This window comes from Acipenser ruthenus, chromosome 6 (genome assembly GCF_902713425.1).
Source record: "Acipenser ruthenus chromosome 6, fAciRut3.2 maternal haplotype, whole genome shotgun sequence".
NCBI classification, from domain to species: Eukaryota; Metazoa; Chordata; class Actinopteri; order Acipenseriformes; family Acipenseridae; genus Acipenser; species Acipenser ruthenus.
The window spans coordinates 70,489,391-70,511,557 of record NC_081194.1 but is presented as its reverse complement, the minus strand read 5'-3'; the positions used below and the strand labels follow the sequence as shown (position 1 = coordinate 70,511,557).

Sequence of the window (22,167 nt, the reverse complement as noted above, 5' to 3'; positions counted from 1 at the left end):
GTTGGAATTGTTCATGTTTTGTTTTTATTACAATTTTTAATTAAATAATACTGTTAGTGTCCCTCCACTTGGTAAGTCATGCCAGTCTGACTGCATTATGTTGCAGTTAGCTAATGTGAGCTGGATATTTTAAAATCACAGTGTTTGTCTGCTCACATATGGCTCAAGTGAGGTGAAGAGTTGATGGATGTCCTCCCTCTTTTAATGGTACTTGGCTATTATATTAGACAGCTGATGGGAAGGCACTTAACTTTCAACAGTGGCGACGTACAGTAAAGAAAGACTGCTTTACACACTCGAAACGGCAGGCTAACCACATGTATGTACACTAAATATCATAAAACTAGTACACAAAAATAAAAGATGGAATTAAAACTTAAACGTATTTGTAGGATTTGACTGGTACGATTTCCAACACACACAAGTAATTCATAAAATTCACAGGTACAGTGACCTACAAGTGAAGTGCTTCCGGAGTATAAGGGTGTGACCTGAGCTGAAACATCCTCGCGCTGTGTAGAGACTCTGAAGTCAAAGTTGTTTTGTTTGAAACTAAAGAGATCCGGGTAGGATGTTTTGCTGTAGTATAACATTTCTTTTGACGATATGCCATGCCATGTATAACGCCCTACACTTTAACCACTGTCTACTGAGGGGAAAAAATCAAGCACTTTCAAGGACTTTTAAAAAAAAAAAAAAAAAAATTTTTTTTACAATACTTGAATTTTATGAAACCTTCATATCCTGATTAAATTCCACAATAATTTAAATAAAAACTGAACTGAATGGAATGGCGCATCACACAGTGGTAGTGACTAACAAACCCTGGTCTTCTGGTTCGTTGTCTGCTACACCAGAAAAACCATGACTCCATCTGCAGAACAGACCAGCAGAATTTCCCTTGCCCTGGAGACTGGTGGTGCACATCAGCAACATACCATTCGTTCTCTTTCCTCTCTAAAAGTTAAATTAACTTTCATACACTGTTTCCAAGCTCATTGTCGATCTTTGTTTTATGAATACTTTTTTAAAACAATTTCTCTTGTACATTAGGTCAACTCTCCAGAGGGTTCACTTAATTGTAACTCATATATCACTTCGGCTAATTATATTGCAGGACACTATAAACATTTCCAAGGCCTGATATTCTAATGTTGGATTTAAACAAACTAAAGTACAGTACACCCTCACTATAATGGCCTTCATTAGAACAAACTTTCGGCTATAAAGAACCTGGCCCCTTGACGCCAAATAAAAAAAAAAAATATATATATATATATATATATATATATATATATATATATATATATATATATAAAAGATAATATTGTAACGTATGTGAGGTCTGTGAAGTGTAGGAACACTTGGAGCAGGAGGGGCTTTGTGTCACATTGGTCGAACAAAAAGAAAGCAAAAAGAAAGCCATTGTTGAAAAAAATTCACATCAAATCTCGGCTAGAGTTTGCCAAAAGTCATGTGGGAGATGCTGAGACCAAGTGGAAGAAGATTCTATGGTCTGAAGAGACCAAAATAGAGCTTTTTGGCCTCAACGCTAAGTGCTGTGTTTGGCGCAAGCCTAACATCGCACATCATCCTGAGAACACCATCCCTACCGTGAAGCATGGTGGTGGCAGCATCATGCTGTGGGGATGCTTGTCTGCGTCAGGGCCTGGAAAGCTGGTGAAGATAGGCAAAGTGGATGCAGCAAAGTACAAAGAAATCCTGGAGGAAAATCTGCTGAAGTCTGCAAGAGACCTGGGACTTGGGAGAAGATTCATCTTCCAGCAGGACAATGACCCCAAACATACAGCCAAAGCCACACTGGAGTGGCTTAAAAACAAAAAGGTCAATGTCCTGGAGTGGCCCAGTCAAAGCCCGGACCTCAATCCAATTGAGAATATGTGGAAAAAGTTGAAAATTGCTGTTCACCAAAGGCCCCCATCCAACTTCACGGAGCTTGAGCAATTTTGCAAAGAATAATGTGTGGTCCAGTGGTTAAAGAAAAGGGCTTGTAACCAGGAGGTCCCCGGTTCAAATCCCACCTCAGCCACTGACTCATTGTGTGATCCTGAGCAAGTCACTTATCCTCCTTGTGCTCCGTAGTTCAGGTGAGATGCACTTGTAAGTGACTCTGCAGCTGATGCAAAGTCCACACACCCTAGTCTCTGTAAGTCGCCTTAGATAAAGGCGTCTGCTAAATAAACAAATAAGAATGGACAAAAATTGCAGTGTCCAGATGTGCAAAGCTGGTAGAGACTTATCCAAATAGACTCATGGCTGTAATTGCTGCCAAAGGTGCCTCTACCAAAGGGGGTGAATACTTATGCAATCAATTATTTTCTGTTTTGTATTTGTAATTAATTTAGAACAATTTGTAGATTTTATTTTTCACTTTGACATTATGGACTTTTTTGTGTTGATCAGTGGCAAAAACTCCTAATTAAATCCATTTTGATTCCATGTTGTAACACAATAAAATGTGGAAAAGTCTAAGGGGGGTGAATACTTTTGAGAGCCACTGTACACACAGGATGCCACCTCGCAGTGAAGTCAAGTCTTATTTGTCTTAATAAGAAGCTGGCGCTGTCTCTGTCGTGACTATAGGTTGTCAAAAAGCACTCTGTTTTTTGGCTTGTTCAGCAACCATGCAGCAAAGCAAAATTGATTAAAGAAAAAAAAAAATCTGATGAACTTTTCATGTCAAACTTTTCGTGTCGGGTTGATTTGCAATAAAAGCTCAGTTTGGGATTCTTGCATGTTGGATTTGGTGCACTTTGAAACGATTCATGTCAGATTGATTTTGAATAAACGTTTAGCTTAGATTTGGGATTTTTGCTTTTTGTATTACGTTTTAATTATTTAACGAATTGGATAAAGCAAAGGCAGAATACTGCATACATGAAACAAACAGGTACATGTAATTCTACTTTTAATCACAATCTCATTAACTTACTCCAACAGTTTATCGTTCATTTTGATTGTCCTTTCGCTATAATGAACCCCTCGATATAACGAACAAAAGGCTTGGACCCCAACAAGTTCGTTATAGCCAGGGTGTACTGTACTAAAAAAAGGTCTTAGTTAATTGAGTTAGTTTCTGAAGAGTTCAGGAGAGAGGCAAATAGCAAATGGACGTCAGCTTTATACCTTTCTCTGTGTCAGATCTGCCTGTTTTGTATTAAATATATGATCCCAATCACTGCCTGGAGCTTCGCCAGCTGGATTGACTTTCTTTAAATATGAAACAAGAGCATAATTAGCTTAAAATTACTTTTAAACGTGTGAAACTTCAAACTGCTCTGTAGCTTGGCAGTTGACTGGCTGCCCTCCAGCTGTTTCTCCTTTGATGTGTACTTTGGGGGAACTAAGACTTTCTACCTGGCCCTTTCTACCAAACACCAGAAGTAAGAAGACATTTAAAAATTATTATTATTATTATTATTATTATTATTATTATTATTATTATTATTATTATTATGGTGCTTTGCGTTACTTTAACTTGATTTGATTTATGATTTCTCAAAGTTTTTTTTTATTATTATTATTTAAGCGATAGTACCCGTCGATGATGGCTCTACGTGTGATAGTGGACCGTGACGGGAGTTATGCGTCCCGAGCCAAAGGCGAGGGCACTAACGAAAGTCAAGGTCAACTATCACACGGTAGAGCCATCATCGAGAGGGCACTATCTCTATTAGAAAATTATTTTACCATTGTTTTCTTTAAATGATTTAAATGTTTTATCTGGACATTGCCTAAGGAATGAACGGAGCAATTACTGGACAGTCCGTGTACGATGGAGTCTGAACAACCAATACAATCTCTCATTAAATACCACTCTAAAATGCCTTCTAACTCACCATGTTTCTACCTTCAGCCTTTCTCTCTTGAATCTACATATGAATGGAGCAATATTACGTAACTGTCCGCGTCTCGCTTTGTTGTTGTGGAAAGATGCTGTGTCTGTGCTCCAGTCGAGCTGACCGTCTGTGATTGGCTCTCTGCAGTAGCAGGTACAGTATTGGTTGCTTTCATCAATGCAAAGTATTGATTGGCTGGTTTTGGTGGATACTAAAATTAAATTTGGACCAATTGTGTCTTTGTTTAGTATTTACTGTCCAATAGTGAACTACGCTTAAAAACACAGCAAGTTATAGAAAAATATCCAAGGAAAAGAAAGAGGTGGTTGTGTTCCTGTGTTCTATTTATTTTTAAATTCTTTTTGTGTGACTAATATGATTCTGTTTCGTGCAGGCTGATTCATTTGTGTACCAGTAACGTGTAGTGTAATATTACCTGATGCTACACACTGGAGTGCCTTTGTGAATGTTATATTTTGACAGAATTCTCTTCAACAGATGTTTTAAAATAGTTACAATAATAATAATAATAATAATAATAATAATAATAATAATAATAATAATAATAATAATAATAATCAGCGCTTACTTTGAAATCACTGTGCCGTCTTTCCAGCATGTATTTGGTTTTATCGTTGTCTTTGTTCAGCCAGCTGTGTCTATGCTCAAATTATGAAGCAAAGCAAAGCTGACTCCAGACAATCTCACTTAACCTTATTTGAACAGCTACATCATTCAAGATTGAACTTGATGAATTGATTAACTTTTTTAAGTACAGCTTGCTAGTACTGTGCCAGGTTTCCAGTTCTGTGGTGTGTTTTTTATCTGAACAAGCCCAGCTGTCTGTTGTCATTTTCGGGTAGTTTAGCAAGTGGAATACTTGACCATGGGCAAGAGAGTCAAATGTTCAGGTCATCATAAGTGAAAAAGCTGGACACGTGCCATATGTATGCATCCCAGCGTGATTCAAACATGTGTTTTTGAATTATGGCCAATTTGAATTATTGTTAAATACATGGCACCTCATAAGAAAAGTTATGTAAATGACAAATAGGAAAGGATGAGTGAGAGGGTTGTGACACAATATAAATGGTGTCAATTCAAATGCACATTACTCCTGAATGCTGATAGTGAGTGTGCTGCATCAACCTGTCTATATTTTCATGAAGTGCCAAGGGCATGGTAACTTTTTAGGTACTCTCCATTCCTAATAAAGTTGTCACAACCTCTATAAGCACACATGTTTAAGTGTGCAGGTGTGCATAACACTTCTGTTGGGAACACTGTGCTTCAGAAGAAATCCAAAACCAAAGGCCATGTCTGCTTCGGGGACATAACAAACCCTTTGCAATAGTGTAAGATGATCCCCCTCAGATGCACTGGATAGATTTCCACAAGAAAGTTTACTTTTCCTTCCTCCTCTTGGGGACACATTCTCTCTAAAATAGGCTTAAGTTTGGCAGAATGGAGTTTTTCAAATTTTAGAGAATAAAATATCCTTTATAGTAAGGTGTGCTGCTCCCTGTGAACAGGAGTATACAGTAATGGAGGCTTGTAGGTAGTCATGTACCAACTCGTGTTCAGCTATTTTTCGTAGAACTTAGTATGTACATTCATTCTTAAAACCACTGGAATCTATATGTGACCTGTTCCCGCAAAATCAGTCACATATGACCCCATGACAAAAAATGAGTTATATATTCCACAACATAGTACAAATTCAGCTCTTTCAAATGACTCCACATTTATTCAAATATCTTTAAAAATGACAAAGTTACAACATTTTTAAGTCTCGCATAAGAGAATCCTAATTTGGAGAAATTCATGAATAAAGTAAAGCAATAATTTTCAACTATGTACATTTGCTATGTCCTTCACAACACATATTCAGGTTTATGCTAGACACTTAAAATATGGCAGGCTTTAAGAGATTGGTTTAGTCTAATACTTTAATTTGGAGAGTGAGACACTTATGTATTTTTTATTTTATTACCTTACAGGCCCAAAAAAACAACAACTTGAGAATATGATTCCATTGGATTCTGTGGGATTTTGTCAGGGCAGCTATTTGGCTGTTGGTGCGAGTGTGATACGGCTTGCTCATTAAGTATCTCACATGGGTCTTATTGACAAAGCACTTGTGTTTCAGAATATAAATTAACCAATATTTTAGTGAGCAAGCCATGTCAGGGGGGTAAATAATCAGGCAATAAACACATGCAAGGCTAGATTAGATTTAGTTTTTGTTTGTTTCTTGTTAAACAGTTTATTAAAACTAAAACAAGAAGTTACTTAAAAATAAAAAATCGAAATTAATAATATAATAAGCCTACACAATGTATTCCAGAAGCCTACTTTTCTAAATTATAATATTTTTTCTAAATGAAGACTGACCGGAGCGCTTCCCTCTCTTCATCTGTGTTTACAACCTCTCCCTCGGTTTCACTTCCTTCATTGCGTTTTCTTCCTCGGTTGAATCAGACTCGTCTAACCCCAGAATCGGTAACAGTGTCCGAATCGCAAGGCGAGTTGTTGGTGCTTCTGGTTTGACGGCGTGCTGCTGCTGCTGACTGAGACAGCACAGTTTACAAACAGTGACTGAGGTTGCATCTGGAAAATACAACTGAACTGAAATGTAGTTTGGCTTTAAAAAAGAAAAGACCACCGATGTAGGTGTACAACAGAGAAAAGTTAAGGAGATTTTTTTGCTTAAAGTAACTGCAATATTATTTCTCCCATTAAAAACTGAACTCGCTATATTACCTTGTTATTAAGTAATGTGTTACTTAAGTAGCAAGTTACCCCAACACTGAAAATAACTCAATCTTTCCTCCACATTTCCAGTACAGTCTTATTTTGTCATGAGTGCATAACAGCACTAACTATGTATTACGTTCTTTATTATGTTCTTTTTTTGAATAAAGGAAATTAATGAATATGTTAAGTTGATCAGTTTACCATGGTATTTAGCAGTTTTACCATGATTTTCCCATGGTTTCATTTTCCCAGCCGTAAAGTCCACCTTTTGGGGCAGCAGTGTGGAGTAGTGGTTAGTGCTCTGGACTCTTGACCGGAGGGTTGTGGGTTCAATCCCCAGTGGGGGACACTGCTGTTGTACCCTTGAGCAAGGTACTTTACCTAGATTGCTCCAGTAAAAACCCAACTGTATCAATGGGTAATTGTATGTAAAAATAATGTGATATCTGTATGTAAAATAATGTATAATGTGATATCTTGTAACAATTGTAAGTCGCCCTGGATAAGGGCGTCTGCTAAGAAATAAATAATAATAATAATAATAATTTTGCAGTTTACTGCCCCTCTTGGTTTGGGAGATCACACTTTTCAAATTGCTATCTTTACATCCTGCATGGAGTAACTAATTGTTGTCCACTGAAAACAGACATGTTGCGAGAGCGAGGTCAGGAAGTAAGAGTATTGTCTTTTCCATATGGATTTAATGTGCCAATGAACTTGAAATGTTTTGGCATCCCTGCACTCTTCTATCCCCTTAGGTACTTCAGAAAGATTTATCCTCTTTCACTGTTAAATAGAATTAGAATCCAGTAAAAGAGGGAAAAAAAACATTTAGGGGAGCATGAACTATATTTACCTAGTAATGCATACTAACACACTACACTGCGTGTAAGGTCTGATCTGCTGCTTAATCATGTTCTGTACAGGAAAGGGTTAGTGTCAGCAGGATTACCCAATGGAAAAGGAGCACAGAGTCATAACCAATGGAGGGAAATGGAAATAGATGGAGGAAATCATTTTTTGTAATGCAAATTCACTATTTTTATTGGGTGAAGCCAGAGCCATTTAGCCATGTGGGTATTATGTGACCAACGTAGCAATCATGATATTGAAGTGGGGATCGCTGTACTCCCTATAACTAATGTGCATATGGCTTCCCATAAAGAAAATCAGAAAAAAACAAAAGCTAAGGTCTGTACCATACTGAATTAAACGTGCTTTGCATTAAAAGGGGTATCAACATCTTTTAGAATGATATTACAGGAACGTTCCAATTTAACTGACCTAATCATGGCTATCCAGGTTTGTAACTGGGTGTAACTGGAGCATTCAGCTTAGCCTTGTTTGTTTCTGTCTCTGAAGATGGTTAAATGTAATTGTTTGTTAAATGTTTCCTTAAGATTCCCCTGTAGCACAAACAAGATTTATTATTGTGTTATGCTAAAGCTGTGCCAATTGGCTAGACTGAAGGTTTTCTTTGGAACTACATACTATTAATGTGTGTTTTATGCAGTTACCCCTCCTCACTCAGCAATGCAACCATCGTTATCAATAGCTTCACTGTAATATGAATATCAAGTTAAAGCAAAATGTGTCTGGTAAAAGATATACGATTCTTAACTCCAAACCAATTTAATGTTCAAAGAAAGGTTGTAACTACTATGATTATAACAAGAAAAGTACCTTTGTATTAAAATACTTTCCAAAAGCCTGATACAATGCTATGATCTTAAGGCTTCATTAATTTGAGTTACACAGAGTTTGGATTGCTACATAAAGTCAAATGAGACCTGCTGACTAATGTGACCTTAACATATTGAATTACATGCCGCTTTGTAGTTTTTCATATAATTAACAAAAAATGGACAATTGAAAAATGTGACATTTTCGAAATCTAACATGAAACACTGAACTACTATTATGGCTTCCGGTAGACTTTTGTGCGATATCATTTTGTAGTTTCTTTCATTTGCAAGTTGTTAAAAAAATATATCTAAATTATGTTATATAAAGTGAATATATATATATATATATATATATATATATATATATATATATATATATATATATATATATATATATATAGATAGATAGATAGATAGTCATTGAATACATAGTGAGTACAGCAGTGTTATTGTGTGATATGCATGTAGAGGGAGGGGGATTGCGTAGTGGCGGGGGGCGGTTGCGGCGCTTTGCATCTCCGCTTAGTGAAAAACTGAGAGATCAAATAATCCGGGACGGATGTGATGTGATTATTATAAATGGAGTGCACTGTATATATTATTATTATTATTATTATTATTATTATTATTATTATTATTATATATTTTTAATTCTCTGAATCATAAAATTCTAGGTGATGCAAAACTTTTGGCCATTCTACTTTGAGCAGAAGGATGCAGGTTGAAAACTTCAGGGTCACCCAAACATATTCCCATTTTGTAACTCCCAAGAAGTCTACTGAATATATTAAGTTACACTCACTCTGTGTAACAAGGGTGCAAGGTGGGTTGGCTAACGTGTGCTGTTCAAATTCTGGCATATTCACCATTTGTTTTATTAATTGGTACTGGAGTTTTATGGGCTTCTGACTCAGAAGAGAAATATTACTGGCACTGGCACATTACAGAAAAAAACCTCTTGTGTTCAGTGGTTGTGATTGTAATTATCTGTTGAAGGCTTTTTACATTTTAAATTATATTCCTTATTTTACATATATAAATTGCCTGAAAAAGTCAACCAATCTACCCAAATAATTGGTACCCCACAAATTCAATTCAATGAAACTGGAAAATTATCAATTGGGACTTGGACATATTTCTACAGATAAAAACATTTGTAAGGTATAATAGGTTTATTGTTGTTGGACTTGATATCTGGGTCTAAATGGTCATTGTTTTTTAATCAAAATTAGTCCACATTAGGAATATAGTCATCTTCTGCTTTTTATTTATGAAATGCTGCATTTTATTAATTTTTTGTAATATTTTTTTTTATCAGACAGCAAAAAGTATTTTTAAGGGCTCATCCCATTGGACAATTTAGAGCCAGATCCAGCGAGACCAGAAATATGAGTTCGTAAGCTCTTACCAGAATGAATGCCAGAAAACTGAACCTCGTCACATTTCCCAAGAAATATGGCTCCATATGGGATAATTTGTATCACTGAGTAGTTCTCATAATGCTGCCCTTGTTTGTGTCAGTAAAGAGGTTGTGAATTAAATAAAGCCACAAGACAATATTGTCCATGATATTTATAAGGAACAGAAACTGGACAGGAATGGTACCACCAAGCCCTGCCCAGTTGAATTTGCCTAATTAACATGACAGCAACTCCAACATTAAAAGGAAAGTTGTACTTAAGAAAAACTAATCTTACTTTATCTTACTTGGTTATATATATATATATATATATATATATATATATATATATATATATATATATATATAGTGAGCAGGTGGGTGCACACAGAGAAAACAGACAGGAGTTTCCAAAACAAAGCACGTTTTTATTTCAGTATTTTATAAGGCTTGCTCTTATACTGCAATGTCAGCTGCGTTATCGAGCCGTGTCCATAACAAAAGTAAACAGTTCAAACAAGATTTCAAACAAAACAAAACCACCAAAACAAAAATGCCGACGTAAACCAACTGGACCAATAACCACGTCCAGTTGGTGAATAGGTCATTCCACCTGGGGTTTGGGCTTCTTCTACCCTTACTCTGCAGTCCAGTCTTTCATGGATCCCAGCAGCGGACAGGCCGTTCCTCATAGCCCCTGTAGAGAACAGGGAATTGCAGAGGCAAAGGACCACAACGTTATCCGACACTGATTCCTGTTATTCTATTCCAGTCTTGTGGTAGATAAGCCCCAGAGGTTCTCAGGCAGGAAAACAAAACAAACAGCCCAACAGACTGCCGGCACATGCTCCCTTTTACCAGCCAGGCATTTGGCTGTTACAGGCTACAGGTGTGGGCCAATTAAGGCCAATGATAGTCTAACAATAGTCAAGCCAAAATTGCCTACCTAACCACACCTGCAGCCTGTTGGCCCGTTAACTCCTGGTGGTAAACTTGTGAGCTGGCTCACAATATATATATATATATATATATATATATATATATATATATATATATATATATATATATATATATATATATATTTTTTTTTTTAAATGCATCCGCTCTAGATAACGGGTTCCATTTTATTGGTCTAAACCACAGCTTATCTTAAACTCCTAAACCTGCTGGACAATGGATGTGTTTTTCATTTATTTAATGATGTCAATAAAGGTATCAGCAAGCCTCACAAGCGGGATTCTGGTACAGGTAAAGAGCAGTGGTTTAGATCATATACATTTAGATAGATATACATGTGTTCACTTCTAGTATGAATGAAAGGGAATAATTCATTTTAATTGTGGAAATGGGCATTTTGTTTGAAATCATAAAAATTACACTTTCATCTCTTTTGACAACTTGTGAGGGACATGTTTTTTGGGCCAAATACAGTACATGCTGATGATGTTAGGTGGGTTTAAAGGACAAAGCTTGTTTAATCTTTCTTTTGTAATCTGTAAAGGAAATGCTTTGGAAGGCTTGGTGGCTGGACTTTTATCCTAGAAATATATCCCCTTTCTCATTTGTAAGAAACATAAATACAGCAAAGTTAAGATTGGGGTGTAGCAACCTACAGTATGTCTAGACGTTTACCGAAAAAGACCCATACAACATGAGGAGTAATGTTGGTTATAAAGCAGTGCTGGTGGAATTAACTTTGCGGTTAGTAAAAGTTTAAGCATAATAAAAGTGATCTGATTCAATTGTTATGGAAAGCCTTGAAATCAACTGTACTCCAGATGCCTATCTCTCCTGGTGGTTGTCTAGGAAGATGAAGTGGAACATATGGAACAACGTGGCTTTTCCAGATCAGTATTCTAACCTGATGTGTTTGTGTACCTTGGTGACTAGCCATTACTTTTGGTTTCCTGTACAGCAATCATATTTTTTTGTGCAGTAGAATGGTTTTGTCCAAGGTTCTCCAGCTATCGTGTAATTCTAGGTCTCTAAATATACCCATGGCAGGGTTTGGTAAACACCATGACAGAAGCAAGAATTACTTAAACGAGTAATAAAAAGTCAAAACTTTCTTAAGAATAATTGCAGTCATTTCATGAATAAGCTGCAGAACTAGGCTATCCCACACTTGACTGAGTAATCTGTTAGCAAATGGAATGGAATGTGTAAAAGCTACATTTCCCTGTTGAAGTTAGTTTCAGACATGACAGGCAATACAACCGATCTTACAGACTTGTGATACTGGTATTCTGCAAACATTACCATTACAGGCACACCAGGAGACCTTAACCATGCTCTTGATGACACGTTGGTCAATGTAGCTAGCCTCTGTGTTGAGAGACAAGCCGGTTGCATTTTTTTTTTTTTTTTTACAACACGTGTGGTTGCATAGTTCACAATGTACAACCAAAATGGTTGCAATAAAATGTGGCAGAAGCCAATTTGCACATTTGATTTAGAAAAATAGATACTCTTGCACTGAGAATGTGTTCACTAGCTGAACTTGATAATACACATTAAGCTACAATTATTCACATTACTTCACCATGTAATGTACTAACAGCAAACATAACAACAACAGAGTTCTGTTTTGAAAAATGAAAGCAAGTTTTATTACCTGCAGGGCTGTGTTGTGCTAGTAATTGTAAACACATCCGTTCTTGCACAATCACACCTTCTGTACTTCTGTTTGTAGAATGAAATGTTTTTCAAAACAATACAGAATGCAAAAAGTTGACACACGGAAAGCAGCCCAGACAGAAGTTGTGCAGAGCAGTATGGCAAGTAGATGCACTTTACAACTCAAATAATGACGTTTTGTGGAGATGAACTTGTAACATGAACACAAGTGCATTCGTGAAAAGCAGGTGTGTTCCTGACTTGTGCAGTAATCGGTTTTATTTTTTAATTATTTCAATGATACTTAATTTGGATAATAATTACTCCCTGATACAACAATTTCTCTATTGTACTAATACATTACACTCGTTATAATATTTATACAGCGTTTCAAAATGAAATGCTTTGTTAATTTGAAGTGAAACACACTATCTCAACTAATGGGTTTATTGTAAACACCATGGTGTAACTTGACTCTTGGTTGTTTGGGCTTTTTCAATACAGAATAAAATTCTGTTTAAACATCCCAATACCTCCTGTAATATGTTACGTTTATAATACTGCAGCCTCTATATTCTTCTATTCTGTATTCTTCAGTTAATTTGGTACATTTGGTTTCTGCACACATACAAATATAATTCATGAATTTGTTCACAATTAGCTTTTAAGGGGGTGGTTAAAGGTTAGTCCAGTAATGCTTTGTTTATACAGTTCGAATTCCAGGACACAATTTAAGATATGCATTTCATAATCTGTGTTGTACAAAATTTAGCTCAAACCCTGTTTATTATTATAAGGATATCTAAAGCCCCTTTCACACTGGTGATGACTTGGTGTCACGCGGGTCGGCTAAGAGTTTTAACACTGCTTTTTGAAGAAGCAGGGTTGACCTGGGTGACTTAATCAAGTACGCAATGCCCTGGAAGTAGCAACTTCCTTTCATCTGTTGCAACCATGCTTTCATCTGTTTTTAATCTCTCTGCACTGGACTGCCGTCCTGTGAAATCCAGCTACAGCCAGCCTCTCGCAAACTGTTTGGAAGACGTGCTTGTTATGGACGCTTCCATCCAATCTTCTCTGGATTGAATTGTTGGACCAGATGTTTATTAGATCAAATGTTTCTTCATTGCTCCACACCACCCCTGCAGCAATCTGGCTTATGGTGTGTCTCAATCAACAAACTGTGAATAAACAGAAATGGCTCGCAGGTTCCTTGCGGTAGTGAAACCTTCACTCAGGTGTGGCTGTTTGTTACTTCTTTTGTCTTGCTCGACCCCGGGTTAAAGCGTACGTGGTTTCACACTATGCGAGATTGTGACCCGGTTAGCCAGAATCTGGGTCAGGACCCGGGTAGGAGCGCTAGTGTGAAAGGGGCTTAAGAGACACTCGGGGGAAATCTGCACCAGGCATTTAAAATAGCTTAAAAAAAAAAAGATTACTGCAGCGATTTGTTGGGTATGTAACACTTTTCAAAGTGAAGTCCCACAATTGTTAGGTTACCAAATCCATGCTGTGTTCTCCTAATTTAACATTGTACTGTGCATTGCGCAAATGCCAAATTTACCATTTAATTCCAGTCTTTGCTCTCATTAATTTTAATTAATCACTGATAACATTCCTTGCCTCAGAGGCCAATGTAAACTATTCATATTGTACATGTATGGTTCTGTAGCCCATAGGGTGACATGATTACATTTTGGTACAACCCCAAGGAAAGAATGTGTACAGGGCCTTTGAAAGACATATCTAGGTCAATCATGAGCTTGTTCTTTGAATCTGGTAATTACGATTGTTCCAAAATAGAACCCTGTGCTTGCCTGCTGAATTCTGTGGAATGTATGGAAACATAATTAAGTTTTGGACGCTGCAATAAAGGCTTACCGCTTTTATTATTTCCTTCTTTTGCTCCCCTTTAAACTCTTCAGTGGTTTCAGTGGTGCAGCGGTGGTGTGTGAATTCCAGTAACGGTTTTGGTTCCAGTCTCAGCTGTATTTTTCTATGGGTCCTGCCAGTTTGCATTTTAATAGTTTATGCTATCGGTTTGTTAACCCACGGTTCATGGAAATGATCTGTCCATATCAGGGTGGGAATGTGCAGTTGGGACAACCCACATTTAGCAGCACAGTAGTTAATTCATAAAGGGGCAAAATAGGATGTTAGCACTTTCAATGCAAGCATTAAAATGAATTATTAAGAATAATTAAAGTATGTTCATAATCCTTTTTTATATACACACAATACTCAGCAATGTTTTTGCAAAACTCCAAAAATGCTAATTCAAAAATATTCATACCCTTTGATGCTATGATAGTATTGTCTACAAGGTGCTAGAAATTTCAATATGATAATGCAGAACATAATTCTAGAAAAGAGCTACTGTATCTGAAGACCTTAGGCAGAAAATTAGTTATTGTCATAAAAGCTGGAGAAGGATACAAGAAGATTTCCAAGCATTTGAGTATCCCAATTTCAACTATTGTTTCTATTATCAAGAAGTACAAGACTCATGGTACTGTCACAACACTCCGCCAGTCTGGAAGAAAGAAGATTCTTTCACCAAGAACAAGTAGAAGAATTGTGAGGAAGGTTAATAACAATCCGAGATTGACTGCCAAAGATATTCAAAGTGAATTGGCTGCAAGTGGGACTGGGGTTTCCATTTCGATTATTGCATGGTGAAGGTCTCAATGGTCGCAGGCCGAGGAAAAAGCCATTCTTAGGAAAACATCACAAGGACAATCGCTTAAAGTTTGCAAAACGGCATTTTAATGATGGATATGAGTTCTGGTCAAAGGTTTTGTGGAGTGATGAAACAAAAATCGAGCTATTGGTCACACTGATAGTCGTTACGGTTGGAGAAATTCCGGTGAGGCATACAAAGAAAAGAACACCATACCTACTATCAAGCATAGAGGTGGTAATATCCTTTTATTGGGCTGTTTTTCCTCTAATGGCACAGGAAATTGAGTTCCAATACATGGTAAAATGGATTCCATAGCATACCAAAAGATATTGGCCAATCATCTGAAACCCTCCGCTACAAAACTTGGTTTAAAGCACAACTGGATGTACCAACACAACAACGATCCAAAACACGCATCAAAATCTACTACAGAATGGTTAAAGAAGAATAAAATCAAGGTTCTGGAATGGCCTAGTCAAAGTCCAATCTAAATCTGATTGAGAATCTTTAGTATGAGTTGAAGAAGGCTGTCCACAAGAGAAGTCCTCAGAATTAGAATGCACTGGAACAATTCTGTTTTGAACAATGGTCAAAAATCACTAAAGAATCATGCCAAAAGCTCATTGAAAAATATCCTAATCATTTAAAAGAGGTTATTATTGCTAAAGGTGCCTCAACTAGCTATTAATTCCATTTCCAAAAAATTGCTGAAATAAATAATTATAGATATCTATGTGTTGTAACTTTTTTCCTCATCCACAAAAGGAAAACTTTTGCTACAAAAATTTTTTCCTGTAATTATTTGTTTTCAAGAAATTTCTAGAAATTATAAATTTCCATTGGAGTATGTAAAGTTTGGACTACAGCTGTGTATGTGTGTATATATGTAAACCTACTGACATGCACCAGTATTTACACATGTCCTCTGCACATCCGATACACACTAAAAGGGCAATCCCAAAGGGTCTAGGAATAAGAATACAAAGAATATGCTCAAAAGAAAGTGACTATGTAAAACAAAGAAAAGTATTAAAAACAAATCTTAAAAAAAGAGGATACAAAGAAAGAATTATAGAGACGGAGTTAAGAAAAGTGGATAAACTAAAAAGAGATGATCTACTAGATTATAAAAACAGAGATAAAAAGGTCAAGAGTCCCATTAATAATGACTTACTCTAAACTTTTGCCCAATATTTCTAAAATAGTTTGGAAACACTTGCGGATTCTACATAATTCAGAAAAATTAAAAAAAGTATTTCTTAAGGCCCCAGTTGTAGCATTCAAAAGAGAAGCTAATTTAGGTGATATTTTAGTTCACAGTAAACATAAAAGAATAATTGACAGAATAGGTTCTACAAATACTTGCACTAGTACATGTAAAGTGTGTAAATACATAGACAAAAGTAAAAATATAATTAAACATAAGAACAACACATATCCATTAAAAACTAATACCTACTGTAAAAATAGCAATGTTGGTTATGGAATAGCCTGTGAAAAATGTGATGAAATAAAATATGTTGGATAGAATGGAACAACTTTCTATAAAATAATTCAGTACCACCTTTTATTAATTAGAAATAAAATAAAAATAATGAACCAACAGTGCAGCACTTCACCAGTCAAGGACATGACATAAATGATGTAAAGTTTGTAGTATTAGAACAGCTAAAATTAGACAATGCGACAAAGAGAAGAATAAAAGAAAGTAAATGGATAAATAGACTGAACATGATTATGCCAGCGGGACTCAACAGAAAAGAATGAACTAATTAACTCCAATAAATATATAACATTTAAATAAATAAACAAAATTCATTCAAAAGTTGTGCATGCTGATGCGCTGGGGAGGCCAAATCTAGACTGATCCTCAGAGCCAGCATCGCATGATATAATAAAAATATAAGTTTATATAAAGTAGTGTTAATTAGAATTAATACAGATCCAAAGATAGAAGTAAAAATGATGTCACAATATATAGAACACCATTACATCATGTAAGAATAAATCATGGATTTGAATGTAAACAATAACAAGTAGTTGTCATGCCGTCAAAAACCTATAAATACCTCCAATGTTTGGATTCAAACACAGGCTCCCTTGAGAAAGATATGTACAACATATCGAAACGTTGGGCAGCTGGCTCTTTGAGCTAATATATATATATATATATATATATATATATATATATATATATATATATATATATATATATATATTAGGTTATGGAATAAAATTAGGATTTTGAGGACATTTCACGGAGCTGTTTAAACATTAAATAAACCTAAGAAGACAATATTTCAGAGCATTATAAAAACCTAAAAATAGTGGTACTTGCTTCCTTACTAAAACAGAGTGCTGTCATTTGTTAAAGGCAAGCATGCAGCATCCCACAGCAGTTGCTGCCGACATTCACTGTCAGGTGCGTACTTGCCCATACATTGAGACTGTTCGTTCTGCATTCACTGAATTGGTTGGAAGTGTAAGGCAAAGCTTTGCCAAGTTCTACAGGTGTGGAAATCAATTAGAAACAGTTCCAGAACTCAGTTACCCAAGCGCATCTGGCATACTTTAATAAAGGCAATATATGCAGCATGTTTGTTGTCATATTATTTGTCCCATGCAATAATTTATTTTATTAGTACTGAGTCAAAACAATGAAAACTTGCCTATTCGGGTCTAAAATTCTAACTGCGTTTAAAAGGTAAGCAGTGAAGTGGCTGAGCTAGATCGTACCTGTAGTACTGATTTAACTTGGCTACAACCGAAAGGAATACTTTTTGTCTGCGCTGACTTTCCAGTTTATTTTCTGAAAGCTGTTTGTTTTACAGCTGTTTTTTATTTTTATATATATATATATATATATATATATATATATATATATATATATATATATATATATATATATTTTAGCTCAAAGACACAACAGTCTAAGTTTTACATTAATAGCTCATTGGGCACATACATAATGTTATTTACATTTTAAATAGTGGTCAGATAGGTTTGTTGATTGTTTCAGTAGTATTGTTCCTTGGGATAACAAAATACTGAGCTCAAGTCATATGATTTCATAGAAACGCCAGGTGCTCAGTGTTGAGTTGAGTTAAAATTGCCAAAATGAGTTGATTATGAATCTGTATAAATAGCCATTCGAAAAGACATTATTTTAATTAACGCAAGAACAGTGAAAGATACGACTATGCCCCGCTTGAGTAATGAAGATCTCCTGGTTGCTATCGGCATGATTGAAGCCTGTCTGTAGAGAAGTTGCCCAGAGAATTAGATGTTCTGCTTCAACAATCAGCAGACTAGTCCAGAGAAACCGGGAAACTGGCTTTGTGAGGGACAGGCCACGTCCTGGAAGGCAGAGGGTCACCACACCGGCCCAGGACCGTTATGCTGACTGTTGCGTTGTTCAAGCCAACCAGTGGGGCGGTGGAAGCTTTTTAACTTTTTTGTATTAGTTGTAATTCTCCACAAATGTGTAGAAATAAATTGCCTCTATGAAAAAGATGCAGTTTTATCTTTGTGCTTTCATCATGGATTCTAGCAGGTATTAAATCATCCTCAGGACAAAGCCGCTGGGCCTGGAGAAGATAATAGTGATCAGAGTTAATTCTTAACTACGATACGCTGTCACAGAGGGGATTTTCATTTTCGCGGAACGTTACCCAACGACACCAGGAAGAAATACTTGACTGAATGCCATCTTTGTGTAAAAGTAACTTGCATCAGGTTTTATTATCTTTGTCAGTTTCTTTTCGAAGCCTTAACATATGCTTACCTTATTCAGAATGTTACATATTTTCTGTATTGCAGAGTAAATCAATTATAAAGATTGACTGGTATGCATTACAATTACTCAATGACTGCGTTTTCGTGTGAACGCTTAGTAGTCGCTCTTGGGTTCTAGTTGTCTACCATTGTTATACGTAACACATGCTAGATCAGCTTGAAATTATTGCAGACAGCATGTCTCTTCAGAGAACAAGTTGTGTTTCATATGGTTTCCCAATGTCATTCTCATTACACAGTATTTCTTTCTGTGTAACCCTGTGAGGAATCTGCTTTCGAACTTTATCACGAGATAATAAAAAAACACAGATTTTTGTTTCTCCATTACTATTAATAATAACCCTCACAGACAGCGTGCAAATAAACATTATTGTAGCATTAACTTGTTCCTATTAAAATCATATCTGGTACGGTTGTTTTGTAAAAGAATGTTATTAATTTACTTACCTGTTCTGGCTGAAGAGGTTACTTGTTAATGTTAAAACCAAGTTATTTTTGGAATAAGAAGGTGCATATTACTTTGAGAGTAATAGTGAGGGAGATCATCTTTAAGCAAATATACCTGTAAAGGAGAAAAATGGTTTTATTATAAAAAAAGAAAGTATTATTTACCGTATAGCTAATGAGTAAAGCTGGAGCGCTGAGCGCGACCATGTTTAGCGGGGACGCGCGTGCACAGACCTAGTGTTGAAATAGAAGTGAGCGAACCTGATGTTATTGTATGGAGGGGGGAATCGCTGCATGGAAATGTTTTGAGGTAACAGTCATACTTTAAAAGGTATGATGTTCATTTTATATGTATCAATTGGGTATTTTATCAGTGATGCAGAGATATGCATCACTGAATCATGTTAAGAAGCTTCATTAGATAAATAGAATTATTTTAGTATCAGTTTACTCCAAGGGGGAGGAGCCATAGCCAGGTGGGGGTATAAAACCTCTCGGAAGATCACTGTGGGCTGGCTAGTGTGAGAGATGGCATCCTTGTTGTGAGGGAGCCCAGTATAGCTGCATTATTAGTTTTGTTTACATCTAATTTGGCTGCCAAAATAAACTATTTATTCATTCATCAACATACTGTTTCCAGTCCACTCTTTGCCTGGTGACCTCAACAACTACCCTCTGGTTACGCATTATCTTACAAACCAATTAAGCATATATAAATAAAAGTGCATGCAAGGAATGAAAACCAAGTTAGCACAATACTTTACCATGCCATGCAATGTAAAGATTAGATCAGCTTTTAAAGAATCTAGCATGATTGGCCACATGGATGTCCTTTTTTTAATGGGATGAGTACAGTGTCAAACATTTAAAAGTTGTTTTACATTTTGCTTTAAGAATTCATGACGTTCACCCTTGCTGTGCAGCGAGAAGTTACTTAGAAGTTTGCTGTAGTGGCATGAGGCAACCATAAGTATTTCACCATTTAATAATGTAGGTTTTGTGGGTTTAGTTTGGGATACTCCCAGATGTGGTTTTGGTCCGGCACAGCTAACTTGGGAAACAGACCAAACACTCATTATTATTTGATCAGCCACACTGGAAACAAAAGTTCCTGTTATTTAAGGTCTAGATGTGCAGATTTAAGCAATGTACAGCCCTGTCAAAATACAGTATTTCAGGTTAACAGCTATAGCAAATATGAAGTCTTAAAACATAGGGAAGATGAGAAGATAAATTATGTTATATATTGTTATGTTTTTTAATATTTTGTCACTTCAATGTAGAGTTTAATAACATGGACACTGCGATACCGTACACAGGAATCATTTTAGCTTCAGTGAACTCTATTAAACAGAGCAAGCTGGTCAAGTTAGAAAAGCAGATTACAGGAATTTGATGGGGCCCCCATGCTTCTGATTAAACAAGCCATGGTCAACTTCCAAATCCTTATGGACAAATTTTAGGAAATGACCCACTTTGCATGATTACAATACACTGTTATTTTAAAAAAAAATGTACTAATCATACACACATTGTCAAAATAAACAAAGTTTAGTCCAATCTTACAATTTGTGCTTTGGGTTTTCCAGGATTCCATGCTGTGTACACTTCTGTTTCTAATTTATGAAAACAAAGTGTGTCAGATCATCAGTACAGTGCAAACACATGCCGTTAATAAAGCATTTGTTATAGCTCTAATAAAAAGTAGATGATGCTCTGAACTCATTTTTTAGTGCTTGTGGGAGGTGCTGGATTGGTGCCACTGGGACTAAAGAGAAGTACAGCAAATATCCAATATATCTCCATGCCCAACCAGTCCTTGGCCCCTTTGAGTGACCCCCTGTAATGGTACCTGCATGTGCCAAGTAATGACTGATTTTATGAAAAATCAATAATAATAATAATAATAATAATAATAATAATAATAATAATAATAATAATAATAATAATGGAATGAAATATCCTCTTTTCCTTCTAGTGTCAAGATCACAGAGGTCGACAGAGAGCTTGGAAACATTAGTAGAAAATGTGACGCAGTTGAACGGCAGCTTCAGAGACTTGCAACTCTCCTTGTCTCAGCTCTCTTTCAAGAGGGACATTATGGAAAACATTTGGAAGCTGGAAAACCTTTACCAGAACCACTCGGACACATTGCTGCTGCTAAGCCTTGCTGTCCAAAGGCTGGAGCACAGTGTCCAGGGCCTGCAGACACAGTCTGACGAGATAACTACATCCGTGACAGAGTTGGGAGACGTCTTTAAGGGGCTGTCTGACAGCAGCAATAGAGACACCAGCCAACTCAGTGCTGAGTTGGGCAGAACCAAGGTATCTTTGCATAAGCAAGACACATTGCTGAAAGAGACTGCTGGTCTGGTGGGTGGACTGAAGGACAAGTTGGACGAGGTGCTCAGAACCATTAATGCTGTGAATAGGACATTCACTCAGGATGTCGGTGTCCATCACTTGAAAATCCAGGACCTCCAGATAGAGATCACCAATATCACTGAGGATGCCAGAACGATAAGGGTCACACAGATTAGCATGGAGGAGCAGCTGAGGAACGAGTTAACCATCATTAATTCCGTCATGGAAGACCTGAGGCTGAAGGATTGGGAGCATTCTGTGGTACTGAAGAATCTGACATTAATGGAGGGTAAGTGATAACCGATGCTTGAAGCTTTAAAGTGGCTGTAACAAAATAATTCCATAAATCTTACCTGTGAAGTACTTCCATTCGCTATATAGTGCTCTAATTTGCAGTTTTCAAAGAAATGTTGAAGCAAGCATGCATTTTCAGTATAACACATGGTAGTAGACTTAAGTTTCTGGATATGTCCTGTCAAAAACGAACCAACTGCTGCCCTCTATTGCTCTGCAGCCAGTAACATTTGACTTTGACCCTGAAGACACTGCTGTGGTGAAATG

At 36.5% G+C, this 22,167-nt stretch overlaps 1 protein-coding gene across 1 annotated transcript in view; it reads left to right on the top strand.

The window, feature by feature from the left end:
• The window catches only part of LOC117410956 (scavenger receptor class A member 5-like), a 78,997-nt gene that overhangs the window by 19,954 nt on the left and 36,876 nt on the right, over window positions 1-22,167 (top strand). Inside the window, exon 4 of the mRNA XM_034017930.3 lies at window positions 21,221-21,895. Coding sequence (XP_033873821.2) covers window positions 21,221-21,895 — 675 coding nt within the window. The remainder of the gene's footprint in view (window positions 1-21,220; window positions 21,896-22,167) is intronic.